Consider the following 15687-nt stretch of genomic DNA (forward strand, 5'->3'; position numbering starts at 1 on the left):
GCCCAATCCATTTACTGTGTTTTTATTATACTGATCATTCCCAGCAGAGAAAGTGCATCTTAACAGAGCTATGCTAATGACTTTTTTTCCTTTTCCTTTTCCTTTTTTGCCTACACACTGTAATTACTTCCCACTTTCACTCATTTCTCGTTCTCCACATATTATTTCATGGACTGTGTACAGTGTGTTGGGAATTGTAGCTCTGTGAGGGGTAAACTCCGGTGCTTTAAACATATGGGGTGTGTGCAGCCATGGTCCCCGCCTCCCCACAAGGAGTTATAATAGAAATAAAAATGCTTCCTTTGATCAGGGAAGCCCCAAAGCCTCATTCTAAGCAGAGTTGCTTGGAAGGCCTCACTGGGTTAGATGGGAATCACTCCCAAATAAACGCACACAGGATAACCATTCTGTGATAACTCTGTGTGGGAAGATTGGAAGAGCCATCCGAATCTTGGAGACCTCAGCATCATCTTCTATGTTGCTTATTCCTGAGGGTGCTGCGAATGACAGCTTTATCTTCCAGCAGGAACTGTCTCTTTTTGCACTGAGCTACCTCTGGGGAAGTATAAACTCCCTACTGTGGTAGTTGCAACATGAAATTGGCAATAAAGTGCTGGTGCCAGCACAAGTTAATAGACAGGAATAAATCTTCAGCGGAAAAGCTAATCCAGCCTGTTAAGAGCATCAATTTACTGGAAAGCAGGGGTCTTTTAAGGCCTGCGGTCTCAAAAGTAGCTCGGTCTGCTGAAATATTAAGGGCGTTGCCGCGAATGCTCCTCAGACATTGATGGGGCAGTCCCGGAGTCCCCCCCCCCCGCAGGTGAATCCCACACATTTTACATGTTCTGTGTCTTCAGGAGTAGATCAGATCATAAAGGGTTCCAGCAAGATAAGGCGTCTATGGCCCTTCAGATGTTGGTGGGCTATAAATCCCATCATCCCTGATTGCTGGCCATGTTGCCTGGGGCTGATGCAGGTCAGAGTCCAATAACATCAGGAGGTCCACTGGTTTTCCATCTCTGGCTTACAGCTTTCATTGATATCTTTGGTGACTTCCAATGATACATCTAATAGTTGATTTTGAGGGGTGGTGTATGAGGGGTGGTGTATGAGACAGCATCTTAAAAAGCAAAGACATCACCCTGCCGACAAAGGTCCGTATAGTTAAAGCTATGGTTTTCCCAGTAGTAATGTACGGAAGTGAGAGCTGGACCATAAAGAAGGCTGATCGCCGAAGAATTGATGCTTTTGAATTATGGTGCTGGAGGAGACTCTTGAGAGTCCCATGGACTGCAAGAAGATCAAACCTATCCATTCTCAAAGACAGTGTTTTTCAACCACTGTTCCGCGGCACACTAGTGTGCCGCGAGATGTTGCCTGGTGTGCCGTGGGAAAAATTGAAAAATTACTTTATATATAGTCAATATAGGCACAGAGTTATTTTTTTTTAACATTTTCTAATGGTGGCGTGCCTCGTGATTTTTTTCATGAAACAAGTGTGCCTTTGCCCAAAAAAGGTTGAAAAACACTGCTCAAAGAAATCAGCCATGAGTGCTCACTAGAAGGACAGATCCTGAAGTTGAGGCTCCAGTACTTTGGCCACCTCATGAGAAGAGAAGACTCCCTAGAAAAGACCCTGATGTTGGGAAAGATGGAGGGCACAAGGAGAAGGGGACGACAGAGGATGAGATGGTTGGACAGTGTTCTTGAAGGTACTAACATGAGTTTGGCCAAACTACGAGAGGCAGTGAAGGATAGGCGTGCCTGGCGTGCTCTGGTAAATGGGGTCATGAAGAGTCGGACACGACTGAACGACTGAACGACGACGTATGAGCACTGTGTTAGAGCAATTAACTTCTCCAGTTTCCATGCTTTTGGTCATTAATTTGAAGAGTGTTAATGTGACTTCTTTTAGTTGGGTGGGATCTAGAAGTCCTGCCTTTTTTCTGTATACCGTGTTTCTCATAAAATAAGACACCGTCTTATATTTATTTTACTCAGGAAAATAAGCCTATGGCTTATTTTCGGGGGTGTCTTATTTTTTTATTAAGTACCGTACGGTTCTGGGCGCCTGCCTCCTCCTGCTGTGTCCAGCATTGGTGCTGCTGGGTCCAGCTGGCTCGGGGCGCGCGGCCCTGCTGGGCACCGACCCGGCAGGCCACCTCCTCCTCCTCCTGGCTCCCGGAGGCTCGGGGGGCTGCTGGGCGCCGACCTGGCAAGCCTCCTCCTCTTCCTGCCATGGCTTGGAGCCCGGAACTGGCTGTTGCTGCTGAAGTGTTGATAAAGCGCCCAGCAGCGCCGCGCGGATCGCCCCAAGCCGCGACAGGAGGAGGAGGATTCAAATTGCTACCGTACAGAGCACTGCTGGGTCCCGCTGGATCGGGGCTCCACGCGGCGCGCGCTGCAGCTCCTGCCGCGTCCCGCTGGATCGGGGATCCATGCGGCGCGGTCTGCAGCTCCTGCTGGGTCCTGCTGGATCGGGACTCCACGTGGCGCACACTGCGGCTGCTGCTGCTGGCTGCTGCTGGCTCAGGGCTCCACGCGGCGCGCGCTGCAGCTCCTGCCGGGTCCGGCTGGATCGGGGCTCCACGCGGCGCGCGCTGCAGCTCCTGCCGGGTCCGGCTGGATCGGGGATCCACGTGGCGCGCGCTGCAGCTCCTGCCGCGTCCCGCTGGATCGGGGATCCACGCGGCGCGCGCTGCAGCTCCTGCCGCGTCCCGCTGGATCGGGGATCCATGCGGCGCGCGCTGCAGCTCCTGCCGGGTCCGGCTGGATCGGGGATCCACGCGGCGCGCGCTGCAGCTCCTGCCGGGTCCCGCTGGATCGGGGCTCCACGCGGCGCGCGCTGCAGCTCCTGCCGCGTCCCGCTGGATCGGGGATCCATGCGGCGCGCGCTGCAGCTCCTGCCGCGTCCCGCTGGATCGGGGATCCACGCGGCGCGCGCTGCAGCTCCTGCCGCGTCCCGCTGGATCGGGGATCCATGCGGCGCGCGCTGCAGCTCCTGCCGGGTCCGGCTGGATCGGGGATCCACGTGGCGCGCGCTGCAGCTCCTGCCGGGTCCCGCTGGATCGGGGCTCCACGCGGCGCGCGCTGCAGCTCCTGCCGCGTCCCGCTGGATCGGGGATCCATGCGGCGCGGTCTGCAGCTCCTGCTGGGTCCTGCTGGATCGGGGCTGCAGCAGCAGCAACATCCGGTTCTGGGCGCCAACCCGACAGACCTCTTCCTCTTCCTTGGCGCCCTCCAGAACTGCCCAGCATTACGGCTTATTTTCGGGGTATGTCTTATATTTTGTGAACGCTTGAAAATCCTGCCATGGCTTATTTTATAGGCACGTCTTATTTTATGAGAAACACGGTAGCTGTGTTTCGGGTTTTTTTACTCAGTTGTTCTTAATTGCTTTTAATGTAAATCACTTTGGGTCACTCTGTGAGAAAAGCAACTAACAAATACGATAATAATAATAATAATATGAATAACAATAATAGAGGAACTGTGAAGTCTGAGTTCACAGTTGTGCATGCATATTGTTTGTGTATTAGCTGGGTTAAGGCAACATATTCCCAAGCTCTTCCCTAAATGAAGACTTGGGACTTTAAGGCAGGAATTGCTTAATGATGATGTATTTTCCCGAGTAGTATATTCTATATCTCACTTTACTACGCAGAACTGCACTGCCATCTACTGAAAAACAACAGCTCTAACCACCCACTCTTTTTGTTAAGCAAGAGGGTGTTCACAAACAAGGGCAACTTCCAATTATTGTGTCAAGTGTGAGTTGCACTAATAAATCAAACACCTGAGGGATCGTCACATGGATGATGGAGAAAATTTGTTTTCCATTGCTCCAGAAGTAAGGACCCAAATTAACAAGATCAAATGACAAGAAATGGGATTTAGTCTAAAAATCAGGAAGAACTTCTCAAGAGTAGAAAAAATTGTCTCAGAAAGTGGCGCGATCTCTTTTGTTAGATGTTTTGAACCCGAAGCTGGATGCCTACCTATCATGGGTGCTGTAACAGTGCATTCCCAACATTGGCAGGAGGTTAGACTTGATAACCCTTGATGTTTGTTTATGCTTCTTTCTACTCAGAAGAAAATTCATTTGAGGGAGATGGAGGAACTACAGAGATGAGTGTGCCAGAAGAGGCTAGGGGGATTTATTTATTTTTTGACTCAGACTGCCAATATTAAAGGGGAGAGAGGCTGAGAGCTGAGAGCTGCTGGGTGAGCAAAAAAAAGCTTCTGACTCAGTGAGGCACCTGCTGTGGATGAGAGACCCAGAACCAAAAGAGAGACATAAACTGCAGAGATAAGATTGCAACAGAAGTAAGGACTTTTGGGAGGTGAGGTTTGAACAGAAGCCTCCAACCCAGAGAATATGATAGAACCTGTGCCTAGAGAAAGGTAGGGATAAGAAAGTATCAGGAGGTTTCGTTTTTATTTACAAGGAGACCGGGCAAGAAGCGAGTATTTTTTTTGGTTTGAAGGGGAACCTCCCAGGGAGACCTTGTAATGAAAAGCCACTGCTGTTCCTGAAGTAAGGGAAGCAGGCTGGATTCTGAGGGTGCCTGGTAAATCATAGCAACTGTTATGTATAGGGGTGTGTGTATATAGTTCATTCTGTTGCAGTTTTCACTCAGGTCCGCACATGCAAATGAGGGATTGAAAAGTGACGTTCAGGGATTGGGTAACTACAGAAAGTTGTTACTGTTGCTTTGTAGCTGAGTTCTATATAAGCAGGCTGCTGAGCCCTTCAGCTCACTTCTGTTCCAGCCTGAGAATAAACAAGAGCTGCTTGGAAATCACTGTGTCGTCTGCTGTGTCCACCCACTACTTAACAGCAACTCCTCTGAGTTCAATGTGGGTCACACCCTGGTAAGTGGTAGAGGATTGCAGCCTTAAACTTATTCAAAATTTCACATGCATTATCTTGGTAACCCACATGACAGACTCTGTCACTCTTAGCAATTCTGTTACATGTATATCATTTCTTAAGTAAGCGGCCTAGCCAGAGCAACTTGAACCTCCACAGCAGACTTCTATTATTAGATCTGATTGATGTAGATTTCATAATATTTTGCATACATAACAAAGAACAGGATGCTTCATGAATTTCCTAGGTTACTGCAGGCTGCACCAAAGTTAGTCACTACTCCCTTGATAGTATCAGGTTACTATTTTTCCATTTCCTGTGTTGCATGCTCCTCTAGCAACATATGGGCTTAGATGACTTGATAAAGCCTTGACGTAAAATCGAGGAAAATAACACCAGGGTGCATCTAGATAAAATGTGCAGGAAATTATGAGCTGTACATCTGCGGTCCCCCATGCTGTTTCAGAAGTAGCACAAGAGTTTGTTTCGGAGACAAAGGGCTTATCCACATAATGTAGATTTGAAGCTGCTTGTGCCTCAATGTGTCTGGCATTGTCCGCATGACATCTGTCCCATCCACCTGGCAGCCAGGAATTGGCCATGCCAAGTTATCAATGGTGGTTTCTTTCTCTTGTGCACTAATGGGGAAGAGCATTGGTGTGTTGAAATCAGTGGTTGAAAGTGGCGTGTATATGGTAAATCATTAACTATGGTTTACTGCATCAAGTGAATGATACCATTATTTCTATCGCCCCTCTCAACACCTATTATTAGCAGAGTTCAGTTTAAGCTTCTATTTTCCCTAATTTATCCTCCCTTAAGGTTTCCTTTCCCACTTACGGTTCTGTTTTCTGGGCCCGTGACCTTTTGACCATACAATGAAGAGCAGTTTCTAACTAAAACAGAAAGCAACAGAATGATCTAGAACAGCCTTCCTGTGCACAGAAGACATTTTATTTTATAATAAATTAAACTTTCACCCAGACTTTTTTTTTTTTTTAAGCAATCATGCCAATGTGGAAATAAGGCAAACTGAATTTGACAATGAATGGGGGAGTGGGGAGAGAGAAACCAAACTTTACAGCTTCATTCATTTCAAACTCCCACTCCAAGTATCTTTTGCCAGGGAAGAGTAAAGCAGCTGCCTTAGATACTGGGGGGATGGGGAGTGGTACCAAGATGTTGGAGAACAGAGTTGTGCATACCCCTGCCCTTAGGTGTGGTGGAAGACACTGACCCAACGCCAGCGCTGAAGTAAGATTCAGCTGGCAGTCCAGTCAGCGTCTGGCTTGGGTTGAGGGCACCATCTTGTTCTTTTCACTCACACAGCCAGGGGCCTATGAGACTTGAAGTCCAACAACTTACAGAGGGCCACAGGCCACCCCCCCCCCAATTTCTGTATCTCTGCTCTATAGCACAGTTTCTGATTTCAGAACCATCATGGCTTTGTCCTGTGAACTACTGGACATGGCAACCTTTTGTGAAAGTTGTGCATCTCTTTGGCTCTCAGAAGAGCTGCACTTGAGCATGTTCCAAATATCCATTCTTCCAGTTTCACTCACGAAGCAATAGAGAATTGGGTCAGCTATACAGTTCAAACTTGTCAATGCAGTTGTAATCCTGTAAGGTATAAACATCCTCTGGGCAGCGTCACAGCCACAGCCACAGTCACACTCACATGGCTCAATGATACTGCGAATGAACAGAACGACATGATAAGGAGTGAAACACAAAAAGAAAGTGACGACGATGCTCAGCAATAAGTGGTTGATTTTCCTCTTGTCCCTGTTTTGGGTTGCTTGATTGTGCTTCACTGCTCGGTATATTTTCTGATAGCAGAAGACCATGATGGCCAGTGGGATTGCATAACCCACAACCACACGGTAAAAGTTCAATTGGGCCTGCCAGTTTACTAGAGGGTATGTATCATAACAAAATGTATGGCGGCTGTGGTTTGTGTATACAGAGGTTTCATTAAATATGTCTTCATTCTTTAAAACCTGATAGTTTGACATGATTTCGAAGGCCCAAACAAAGATGGAGGCAAGCAAGGCAAATCTTCTTGTACGCAAATAATGGAACCTCAACGGGTAGACTACAGCTAAGTATCTATCAATGGAAATGCAGGTGAGAAATGCTGAGCTGGTGTAATAATTCAAGTACTTAAGGAAAGCAGAAAAAGTGCAAAGTTGCTGGGAAAGATCCCAGTTATCCTCATTCTGAGCATAATAAATCCATAGAGGCAGGGTCAAAGTGTACAGTAGGTCAGCTAAAGCTAAACTTAAAAGATAGATGCCCAGCTCATTTTTTTGCTTTATTTGGCTGTAGGATATATAAAGGGATGCAGAGTTGGCAGGAATACTGATAATAATCAAAATGCTGTAGAGAACAGGAAACAAATGTTTATCTAGTTCGTGAGTTACAAGACAGGTTGTTGCACTGCATAATGATTTATTACAGGCCATTCTTTCCATTAAAACCAGTTCACTCTAGGTGGAAGGGATATGATTCCAAAAATTACTAGTTGTCCCAATCCAATTTTGGGTCACAGAAGAGCAGATAATAGGTTCTTATGGTCCAGATTGTCACCCTTCACCAAAAAGCAATTCACTGCTTTTTTGTTTTTGTTTCTTTGCTGCAATGGAAAGAAAAGAAAAGATGCAATTAGATGGTTTGTTTAGTTACTCTGATCGAGACAATTGTCAATGACACTCTAAGCAAAAAAAAAAAAGTAGTAAAAGGATGGAGATGATTAAAGGTACTACATCTGTCATTTTGGGTGGCTTTAGTTTCTCTTTCCCTCTTTTAAAATTCTGAAAGCAAGGAAAGCTGAGCAATCAAGGACCATCTAGAAAGAATGGCTCATGTCCAGAACAGACTCTGAGGGAGAAAATAACACAGCACAGATTGGAATAGTTACAAAGAAGTACAAAAAGGGAGCCAGTGTAGTTAAATTGCAGGATCACTTGCTGAAGGAAGAAAAATGAAAAGACCACAAACTGTAGCAAACTCTGATAAGGTAAGCAAAGGAAGAATGTGTGAAGCAAATTCCAAAAAGCAGAGAAGCAAACATTTATTTAAATGTACCACGAGCAGGAATCCAGCCAATGAGACAGAAGAAGGTCTAGACAAAGAAAAAATGTGGGGGGATTAAAATACCTGAGGGAGGAAAGAGAGGTCACAGAGAAGGCAGATAAATTCTTTGCATTGGTCTTTACTGTGGAATCATAGAATCATAGAATTGTAGAGTTGGAAGGGACCTCATGGGTCACTTAGTCCAGCCCCCTGCAATGCAGGAATCTCAGCTAAAGCATCCGTGACAGATGGCCATCTAACCTCTGCTAAAAACCTCCAAGGAAAGAGAGTCCGTAACCTCCTGTTTCCATGTCGAACAGCTCTTACTGTCAGAAAGTTTTTCCTGATGTTTAGTTGGAATCTCCTTTCTTGTAACTTGAAGCCATTGGTTTAAGTCCTACCCTTCAGAGCAGGAGAAAACAAGCTTGTTTCCTCTTCCACATGGCAGCTCTTCAGATATTTGAAGATGAACATCATATATCCTCTTTTCCAGGCTAAACAAATCCAGCTTCTCTTAAAGCTTGATTTCTAGACCCTTGATCATCTTGGTCACCCTCCTCGGCACACATTCTAGCTTGTCAACATCCTTCCTAAATTGTTGTGCCCAGACTCGGACACAGTATTCCAGGTGTGGTCTGACCAAGGCAGAATAGTGGGACTATTATTTCCCTTGATCTGGACATTATATTTCAGTATAAAGCAAGTTTCTGTCTTCCTATATAACACAACATTGGGTTCAGATGACATTCATTCAAGAGTTCAGCAAAAATACACTAAAAAGAAGTTCAGAACATGAAACAACATGGATTAGTATGAGTGAATGAGTGAGTGAGTGATTCTAGGAGAGGAGATCACACCTGCTTTGTTCCTCTCTAGTCATTCTGCAGCTGTGTTGCACTGAGTAAAGCCATAGTTTGGCCCAGCATGTTGTCCAAACCCAAGTTCATATGTGGTTTGCCCAGATAAGCTCATACCTTAGATCTGGGCAAACCACGAGCCACTGATTGTTTGGAATTGGGCTGGGGGAGAAATTTGCATTTGCTGGTGAACCAACCTAATTCACGCTTCCGAAATAGGCACATGGGCAAAACACAGCCATCCTTCAAAATTCACACTTCTCTGTATTTTACAATGCAGTTTTCCAGCCGAGTAATGTTTACTAAATGAAATGCATTTACTAGAGTAAGATGTGCATAAATATGCATATATGCCTGAAAACAGCATACAGAAATGAATTGTAGAACAGGAAAATGCTTTGCAGAAATGTGTTTATTAGGCAAAAGTGCAAGCAAAAATTTGTATTAGGAGAAATTCTTACTAAAATGCTGCTGAATTTTCATGAGGATAGAAATGCGGAGAACTAAATTTATGAGTGTGGGGGGGGGGATGAGGAACTGAGATACACTGAAATTGACAGATTTGCCCATCTCTAGACTGGAGAGAGCTAAACCACAATCTAAGGTCTGCACAACATGCTAAGCCAAAGAAGCGTGTGTGCGTGAGATGCAGGGCTGGAGCAATGGTGCACACTATACACTAGTAATGTGAGACATTAATGGGAGTGGATATATGACATTTGATCAGCGTTGTTGTAGACCCTAGCCAATAAGTGCTTTGACCTTCAAGAACCCCCACTGCACATTTTCTAAAATAAATGCAGTAGCAGGAGGGTGGGTGGGGGGAGGGAGGTCACTTTCCAAGCTAATCTATATGGATTTATGTTTGGGGGAAAAATAACTGTGGGAAGAGAATTATGACTATTATATTTATTTATACACTGCATTTTCCTAGCCCGAGACTCAAGGCGGCTTACACAGATAAAACAGAACAAGCTAAAACCATAGAAAAGTCTATCATTAAAATGTAGTTAAACACTAATAGAATTAGAATAATATACAATATGCGCTCTCGCTCTCTCTCTCTCTCTCTGCCAGTGCAGTGGTATTTGCATGCACTCAGAGATAAGGGGGATGATCGAGACCTGATGAACTCTTATTGCACTTGTGTGTGAGTGCACGCAGTTGCCATTCACCCACCCACATCAACACAGGGCACGGGGGGGGCGCGTCCATTAAGGCGAACTAGGCAATTGCCTAGGGCGCCAAAATGGAGGGGGCGCTGGCCAGGCTTGGGCAGGGGGGTGGGACGGGGTAGCAGCAGCTTCTCTGCTGTAGCGGAGAGGTGCTGCTTGCCCCCTACACCACCCCTGGCTCCCACTAAAGCAGGCTTGGGCGAGGGGGCGGGACGGGCTAGCAGCAGCTTCTCTGCTGTAGCTGAGAGGTTCTGCTTGCCCCCTACACCACCACCCTGGCTCCCGCTAAAGCAGGCTTTGGCGGGGTGGGTGAGCAGCAGCTTCTCTGCTACAGCGGAGAAGGTGCTGCTTGCCTCTCCACCCCCCCCACCTCCTGCTAAAGCAGGCTTTGGCGGGGGGCGGGGGGGCGCCAGAAGGTGGTCTCGCCTAGGGTGCAGGAAACCCTAGCACCGGTCCTGGGGGGGGGGAGAAAAGAAAGGCAAGGTTGCATCTTGGTGTTACATTCCCTGCCGGCCGTCGGCCAATCTATCCATACAATGCTCCAAAGCCTGGGCCAGAAAAAACCCACATTACTGATCTGTTTGTTTGTTTGTTTGTATATAGTTTTTTAGAAGTTATAGGTCAATGTATTTTGAAACAATTTATGTCATTGTCTGTCAAGAGGGAACCTCTTGTGTCACCCTTTGTTTGATGACATAGATGCCAAATCCCTGGGGCGCTGGGTGCCCAAACGCCCACAAAATTCCCCATGAAAGTGCCGGGCACCCACAAATTTCAGTGCCAGACCCGGGCACCCACAGTCAAAGGGCCAAGCTGGCACTGCTGTTTGATGATCTCAAACAGATCTCGTAGTTTCAGCCTTTATACCTAGCCTGAAACCTGTATTTCTAGTTAAAGCCACTCAGCAGACCATATTTAGTACCAATATAAGAGAGTCTGTTAGTATTTTGTAAGAATTAGGACTTACCTTACTTCTGTTGTGACCCTGCTCTGCTGCTTTGCTTTTGTTACTTTAGACACTTCACCCTCAGAAGACAACGTGCTCTAATGAGAACCAGTTCTCATGCAGAGACAGGAAATTGCTAGAGAAATCTGCTTTGAGAGGTTAAGAAAAAGAGGAAACAAATTTTGCAGATGCTGCTGGTGATGGGAGGAAACCACTGTTTCTTCTCTGCCCACATGATCCGGAGCTTAAATCTTTTCACACTTATACTAATTGTACAGGGAAAGGGGCCATAAGATTCACTGAGGATTACTGTAGGGTTGGAGAGTCAGTCTGGATTATCATCTGTGGGTCTCTTCAAGGCCTGTGATGTTCTCTGTGAGAGGTAAAAATCTACAAGAGAAAATCTGCTGAACCAGCCAGAGCACTCTCTGTCTTAGGTGCTCTCACCAACATCTCAGAGAGTGAGCTACGTTGCCATAGTGACAACTAAGTGTTGGTCCTGTCCAGGAAGAGGACACGTATTTCCTCACCTCCATCATCTTAGGAAAACCATAACAGACCAAGGGGATATCTCTGTGTGAGAGAGTTTGGACTGATGCTGTAATCTGGAGAGACAGAGACATGTGTTTGTGCTTCCTTGGAAGCCTAATGGGGAAGTAAAGATACCACAGTTTCCACTGATCATCATTCCAAGGAAACCAAACCCCGGGAAAGCACAGGTACTGCTGGAGTCACTCCTTGAAGACTGGGACGTGTACAACAATATTCTAGGTTTCACTTACTTAGGGGAAAAACATTGCACAGGTTAGGCTCTGCAATGAGATTTATCATAGATTTATATACATATATGAAACCCCTTTATTGCCACTGATTTTTACTTGACAATAAGTTAACTCTCAATTTTTTTTAACAAATCTCTTTCTCAGAATAGATTATTTCATAGCAGGCTGACAAATGAACATATCCTCCTTGACCTCAATCCAAGACAGACCTGGGTGTGTTTAATACCATTAGAATCAAAAGCCGGCATTCACCTACATTTTTTGTGTTAGTGGAAGGGAATTCCCCTCCTCTCCTCTGTCCCACACTATCTCCAAATGTGCTCTGGAGGGCAAATTTAGGGGGTGCATAGGGAGAAAGAGAGAGGGAGGTAGTTTCCTTGCACAAGAAAAAAAAAACTTTGAGTTGACAATCTGATTAAGATAATTGCATCTCTGCCTCTTTAACAGCGTATTACCGTAGTTTGTGGATTTGGGCAGGAGTGTCTCATTTCTGCTTAACAAAATTCCTCCAAATATTTCATGTTGCATGAAAGCAGAAGCTGCTATTTACTATATTTTCCATTACATCTGGCTTCGGAAATGAGAAATGAAACTCTGAATCAAAAAGTTCTTTCAGTGCCACAGGATATTGCAGTGGAGGGCTTCTGTTCCATTTGCTGTGCCCCTCCCAATTTTTCCTTCATTGGAGGTCTTAAAGTAGAGGTTGGATGGTCATCTGATACGAATGCTTTAGTTGAGATTCCCGCATCCTACTGGATGACCCTTGGAGTCCCATCCAACTCATTCTATGATTCTGTTACTTAGGCTTGCCTAACTCTTGATTTGCAAGATACAAGGCATAAACCATTTGCTGTAGTAGATTAGAAGCAATTATATACCCAGTTTTGACACATTGCCAATGTATGACTTCAGGTAAACTCATCGACCCGTTTGCCTTGGTAAAAGCGGAAACTTGATTTGTACATTAATCAACACCTTTGTCTGTCTAATCGATGAATCTGTCTAATGAGGATAAGGAAAAGCATTGAAAAGCAAGCACAGCCTCTGGGCAAAAGTATTGATACTGGGATGGAGACCAAAAAGGATTACGTACCAACCTTAAAAAGACAACAGTGCCAGTACAGGCTTGGAGACAGAGCCTAGGAGGGGCGAAAAAGCAGAACTAAGTCCCAGACTTGAAAGAAATTTGCAAAATTCTCAGAGTAATGCACACCGATAAATTGATCACCCTGTGATGATTCAAATACAATACTTCCCAGTCTCACTTTCCCAAGAGATACTCTACTTTTGATTGGCATACATGTTGCAAGCCATGTATGATTCATGACTCCATGAATCATGACTGTGTGCAATCCCAAGTATTTGCACTATATATTTAGCACCAGAATGACACTTAGCTGGCTGTACACATCTGTAATTAAAAATAACGAGCTTAGGCTCCAACATTCAACAGCTGGAATGTACACCAATTAGCAGATGCATTGCATGAAAACAAAACGAAAACAAACCATCAAGCCTTGATCTGTTATGTTTTAATTGATTTTTGCCTGAATACAAAACAATGAACGAATCAACAAATACCGTAGTACATTTATACTTTAACACATCAGTAATGTGAATATAGTACATTGTTGCAAATTCCCACGCCATGGAGAAACCTGGTTGGCTTAAGGAGTACGTGTTGCGTATTCACATAGCTAATGAAAAGAAACCAGGTTGCATCAGATTAACCAAATCTTGATTTTTAAGCTCACAATGAATATGGTTCTACTTTTCTGTGCTGGCTCCACGTTTTGGGGATCGCTAGTGCAAGATGCTTGTTGGGTGTGTTGAATTTTTCAATTCTCAAATTCTGAACATGTGGGGTACTAAGAAGTTGCAACATGACTTGGGAATTCAAAATATATTTGGGTTAAATTCACATGATTTAGTTTGCATGCTAAATAAAATGTGTGTAACGTTGCATAGAAATCATTATAAATGATTGCCAAGTAGGCTACTTGCAGTTATATTATATATATTTATTTTATCTATATATTATACATATTTTATATTTCCTGACACTTTCAGAAGGTAAAATTAAAATTCTTTGGTTTTCCCAGTTTATTCTATACACCATTGGGAGGGGGTTGAGACCTTTAGAACAGTAGTATACACATAATGTCTTGATGGCAGAAAGTGAGGAGGAATTAAAGAACCTTTTAATGAGGGTGAAAGAGGAGAGTGCAAAATATGGTCTGACGCTCAACATCAAAAAAACTAAGATCATGGCCACTGGTCCCATCACCTCCTGGCAAATAGAAGGGGAAGAAATGGAGGCAGTGAGAGATTTCACTTTCTTGGGCTCCATGATCACTGCAGATGGTGACAGCAGTCACGAAATTAGAAGACGCCTGCTTCTTGGGAGGAAAGCAATGACAAACCTAGACAGCATCTTAAAAAGCAGAGACATCACCTTGCCGACAAAGGTCCGTATAGTTAAAGCTATGGTTTTCTCAGTAGTAATGTATGGAAGTGAGAGCTGGACCATAAAGAAGACTGATCGCCGAAGAATTGATGCTTTTGAATTATGGTGCTGCAGGAGACTCCTGAGAGTCCCATGGACTGCAAGAAGATCAAACTTATCCATCCTTAAAGAAATCAGCCCTGAGTTCTCACTGGAAGGGCAGATCCTGAAGTTGAGGCTCCAGTACTTTGGCCACCTCATGAGAAGAGAAGACTCCTTAGAAAAGACCCTGATGTTGGGAAAGATGGAGGGCACAAGAAGGGGACGACATAGGATGAGATGGTTGGACAGTGTTCTCGAAGCGACTAGCATGAGTTTGGCCAAACTGTGGGAGGCAGTGGAGGATAGGGGTGCCTGGTGTGCTCTGGTCCATGGGGTCACGAAGAGTCGGACATGACTGAAAGACTGAACAACAATACACATAACATATTTTTTTTTTGCAGGGGGGATTCTCACCATCTCCCTAAAAGAGAAATCAGGTTTACTTCCAAGTAAATGTGCACAAGATCAAGCTATAATCCTATGCACACTTCCTCTTATAGAGCAAGCCCCACTGAACTCAAGACTTCTTTTTACGTTACCAATATGTTGAAGTGTGAGGACTGGGGTTTAGGGAGACCTGAGCAGAAATCACACACAGACCACGAAGCTCAAGTCCTCTCTCAGGGCAGTGAGCCCAATCGTACTTCACAGAGTTGTTGGGAGAAGACTGGGGGCCAGTGTTGGTGGTGTGTGTGCACGTGCAGAAAAGAACCCAGAGCGTCTTATTTGCATTTCAGCCATTCATTTTATTGCCATTTATACCGATAATAGTTTCAAATGGAATGGGAGGGATCAGGTATTTCTAATATTGCAGGGGGTAGGATTATAGGTGACCCTCCCAACTCCACAGCTCAAGGATTCCCTGCCCCCACCTTCCCTTCCAATGAGCTCAGGGTGACGTTCCGCCCCGACCTCCCCATCTCGTCCTCACAACAACCCTGCGAGGTAGGTGGAAGCTGAGAGCCCACGAAGGACATCCAGCCAGCTTCTTGGAGGAAGGCCGAGTTCTACACGTGGGTAAGTAAAGATAAATCGCCGCGGGCTGCTAGACAGCCAAAAAAAGAGCCTACAGGCAGCGCTCAATCCTCCTCGGAGGAGGAAAAAAAAAACAACACTTCAAAAGCTACCCAGCATCTACAAGGGAGTCCCCGTCACGTGACTGCAATGAGGCGGCGGGAACTTCTTCGGAGGTGACGGGTCACGGGCGGCGGCGGGAATGGCATTCCGCGGAATGCGCGAAAAACCTCCCTTTCTTTCCGCAGAACCATAACAACCGTCAGGTGACCTCGCGTCACGTGACCGCGCTCGGGTGGGGGAGTGGAGGCCTCGAGCCGCTCGCGCTGTTGCTGACAGGGTTTATGACAGGAACCGGGAGGCAGCAGAGCAGCGCTGAGGCGACGCGGCTGCTCCTTCGTCCCGAGGCTGCAACAG

General features: G+C 45.6%; 1 protein-coding gene across 1 annotated transcript; it reads right to left on the reverse strand.

The window, feature by feature from the left end:
* Positions 1-6247: 6247 nt before the first annotated feature.
* On the reverse strand, positions 6248-11044 carry GPR65 (G protein-coupled receptor 65). The gene is made up of 2 exons (XM_033173046.1): positions 10948-11044; positions 6248-7508 (listed from the first exon to the last, which is right to left on the reverse strand). The coding sequence occupies exon 2, from the start codon at positions 7345-7347 to the stop codon at positions 6283-6285; it is 1065 nt and encodes a 354-aa protein (XP_033028937.1). The 5' UTR covers positions 7348-7508; positions 10948-11044; the 3' UTR covers positions 6248-6282.
* Between the last annotated feature and the right edge of the window lie 4643 nt (positions 11045-15687).

This window comes from Lacerta agilis, chromosome 1 (assembly GCF_009819535.1).
Source record: "Lacerta agilis isolate rLacAgi1 chromosome 1, rLacAgi1.pri, whole genome shotgun sequence".
In the NCBI taxonomy this organism is placed as follows: Eukaryota; Metazoa; Chordata; class Lepidosauria; order Squamata; family Lacertidae; genus Lacerta; species Lacerta agilis.

What these genes read in the sequence shown, in the direction of transcription:
- GPR65 (XM_033173046.1), bottom strand. Translation starts at nt 7,347, where the DNA reads ATGGAAAGAATGGCCTGTAATAAATCATTATGCAGTGCAACAACCTGT.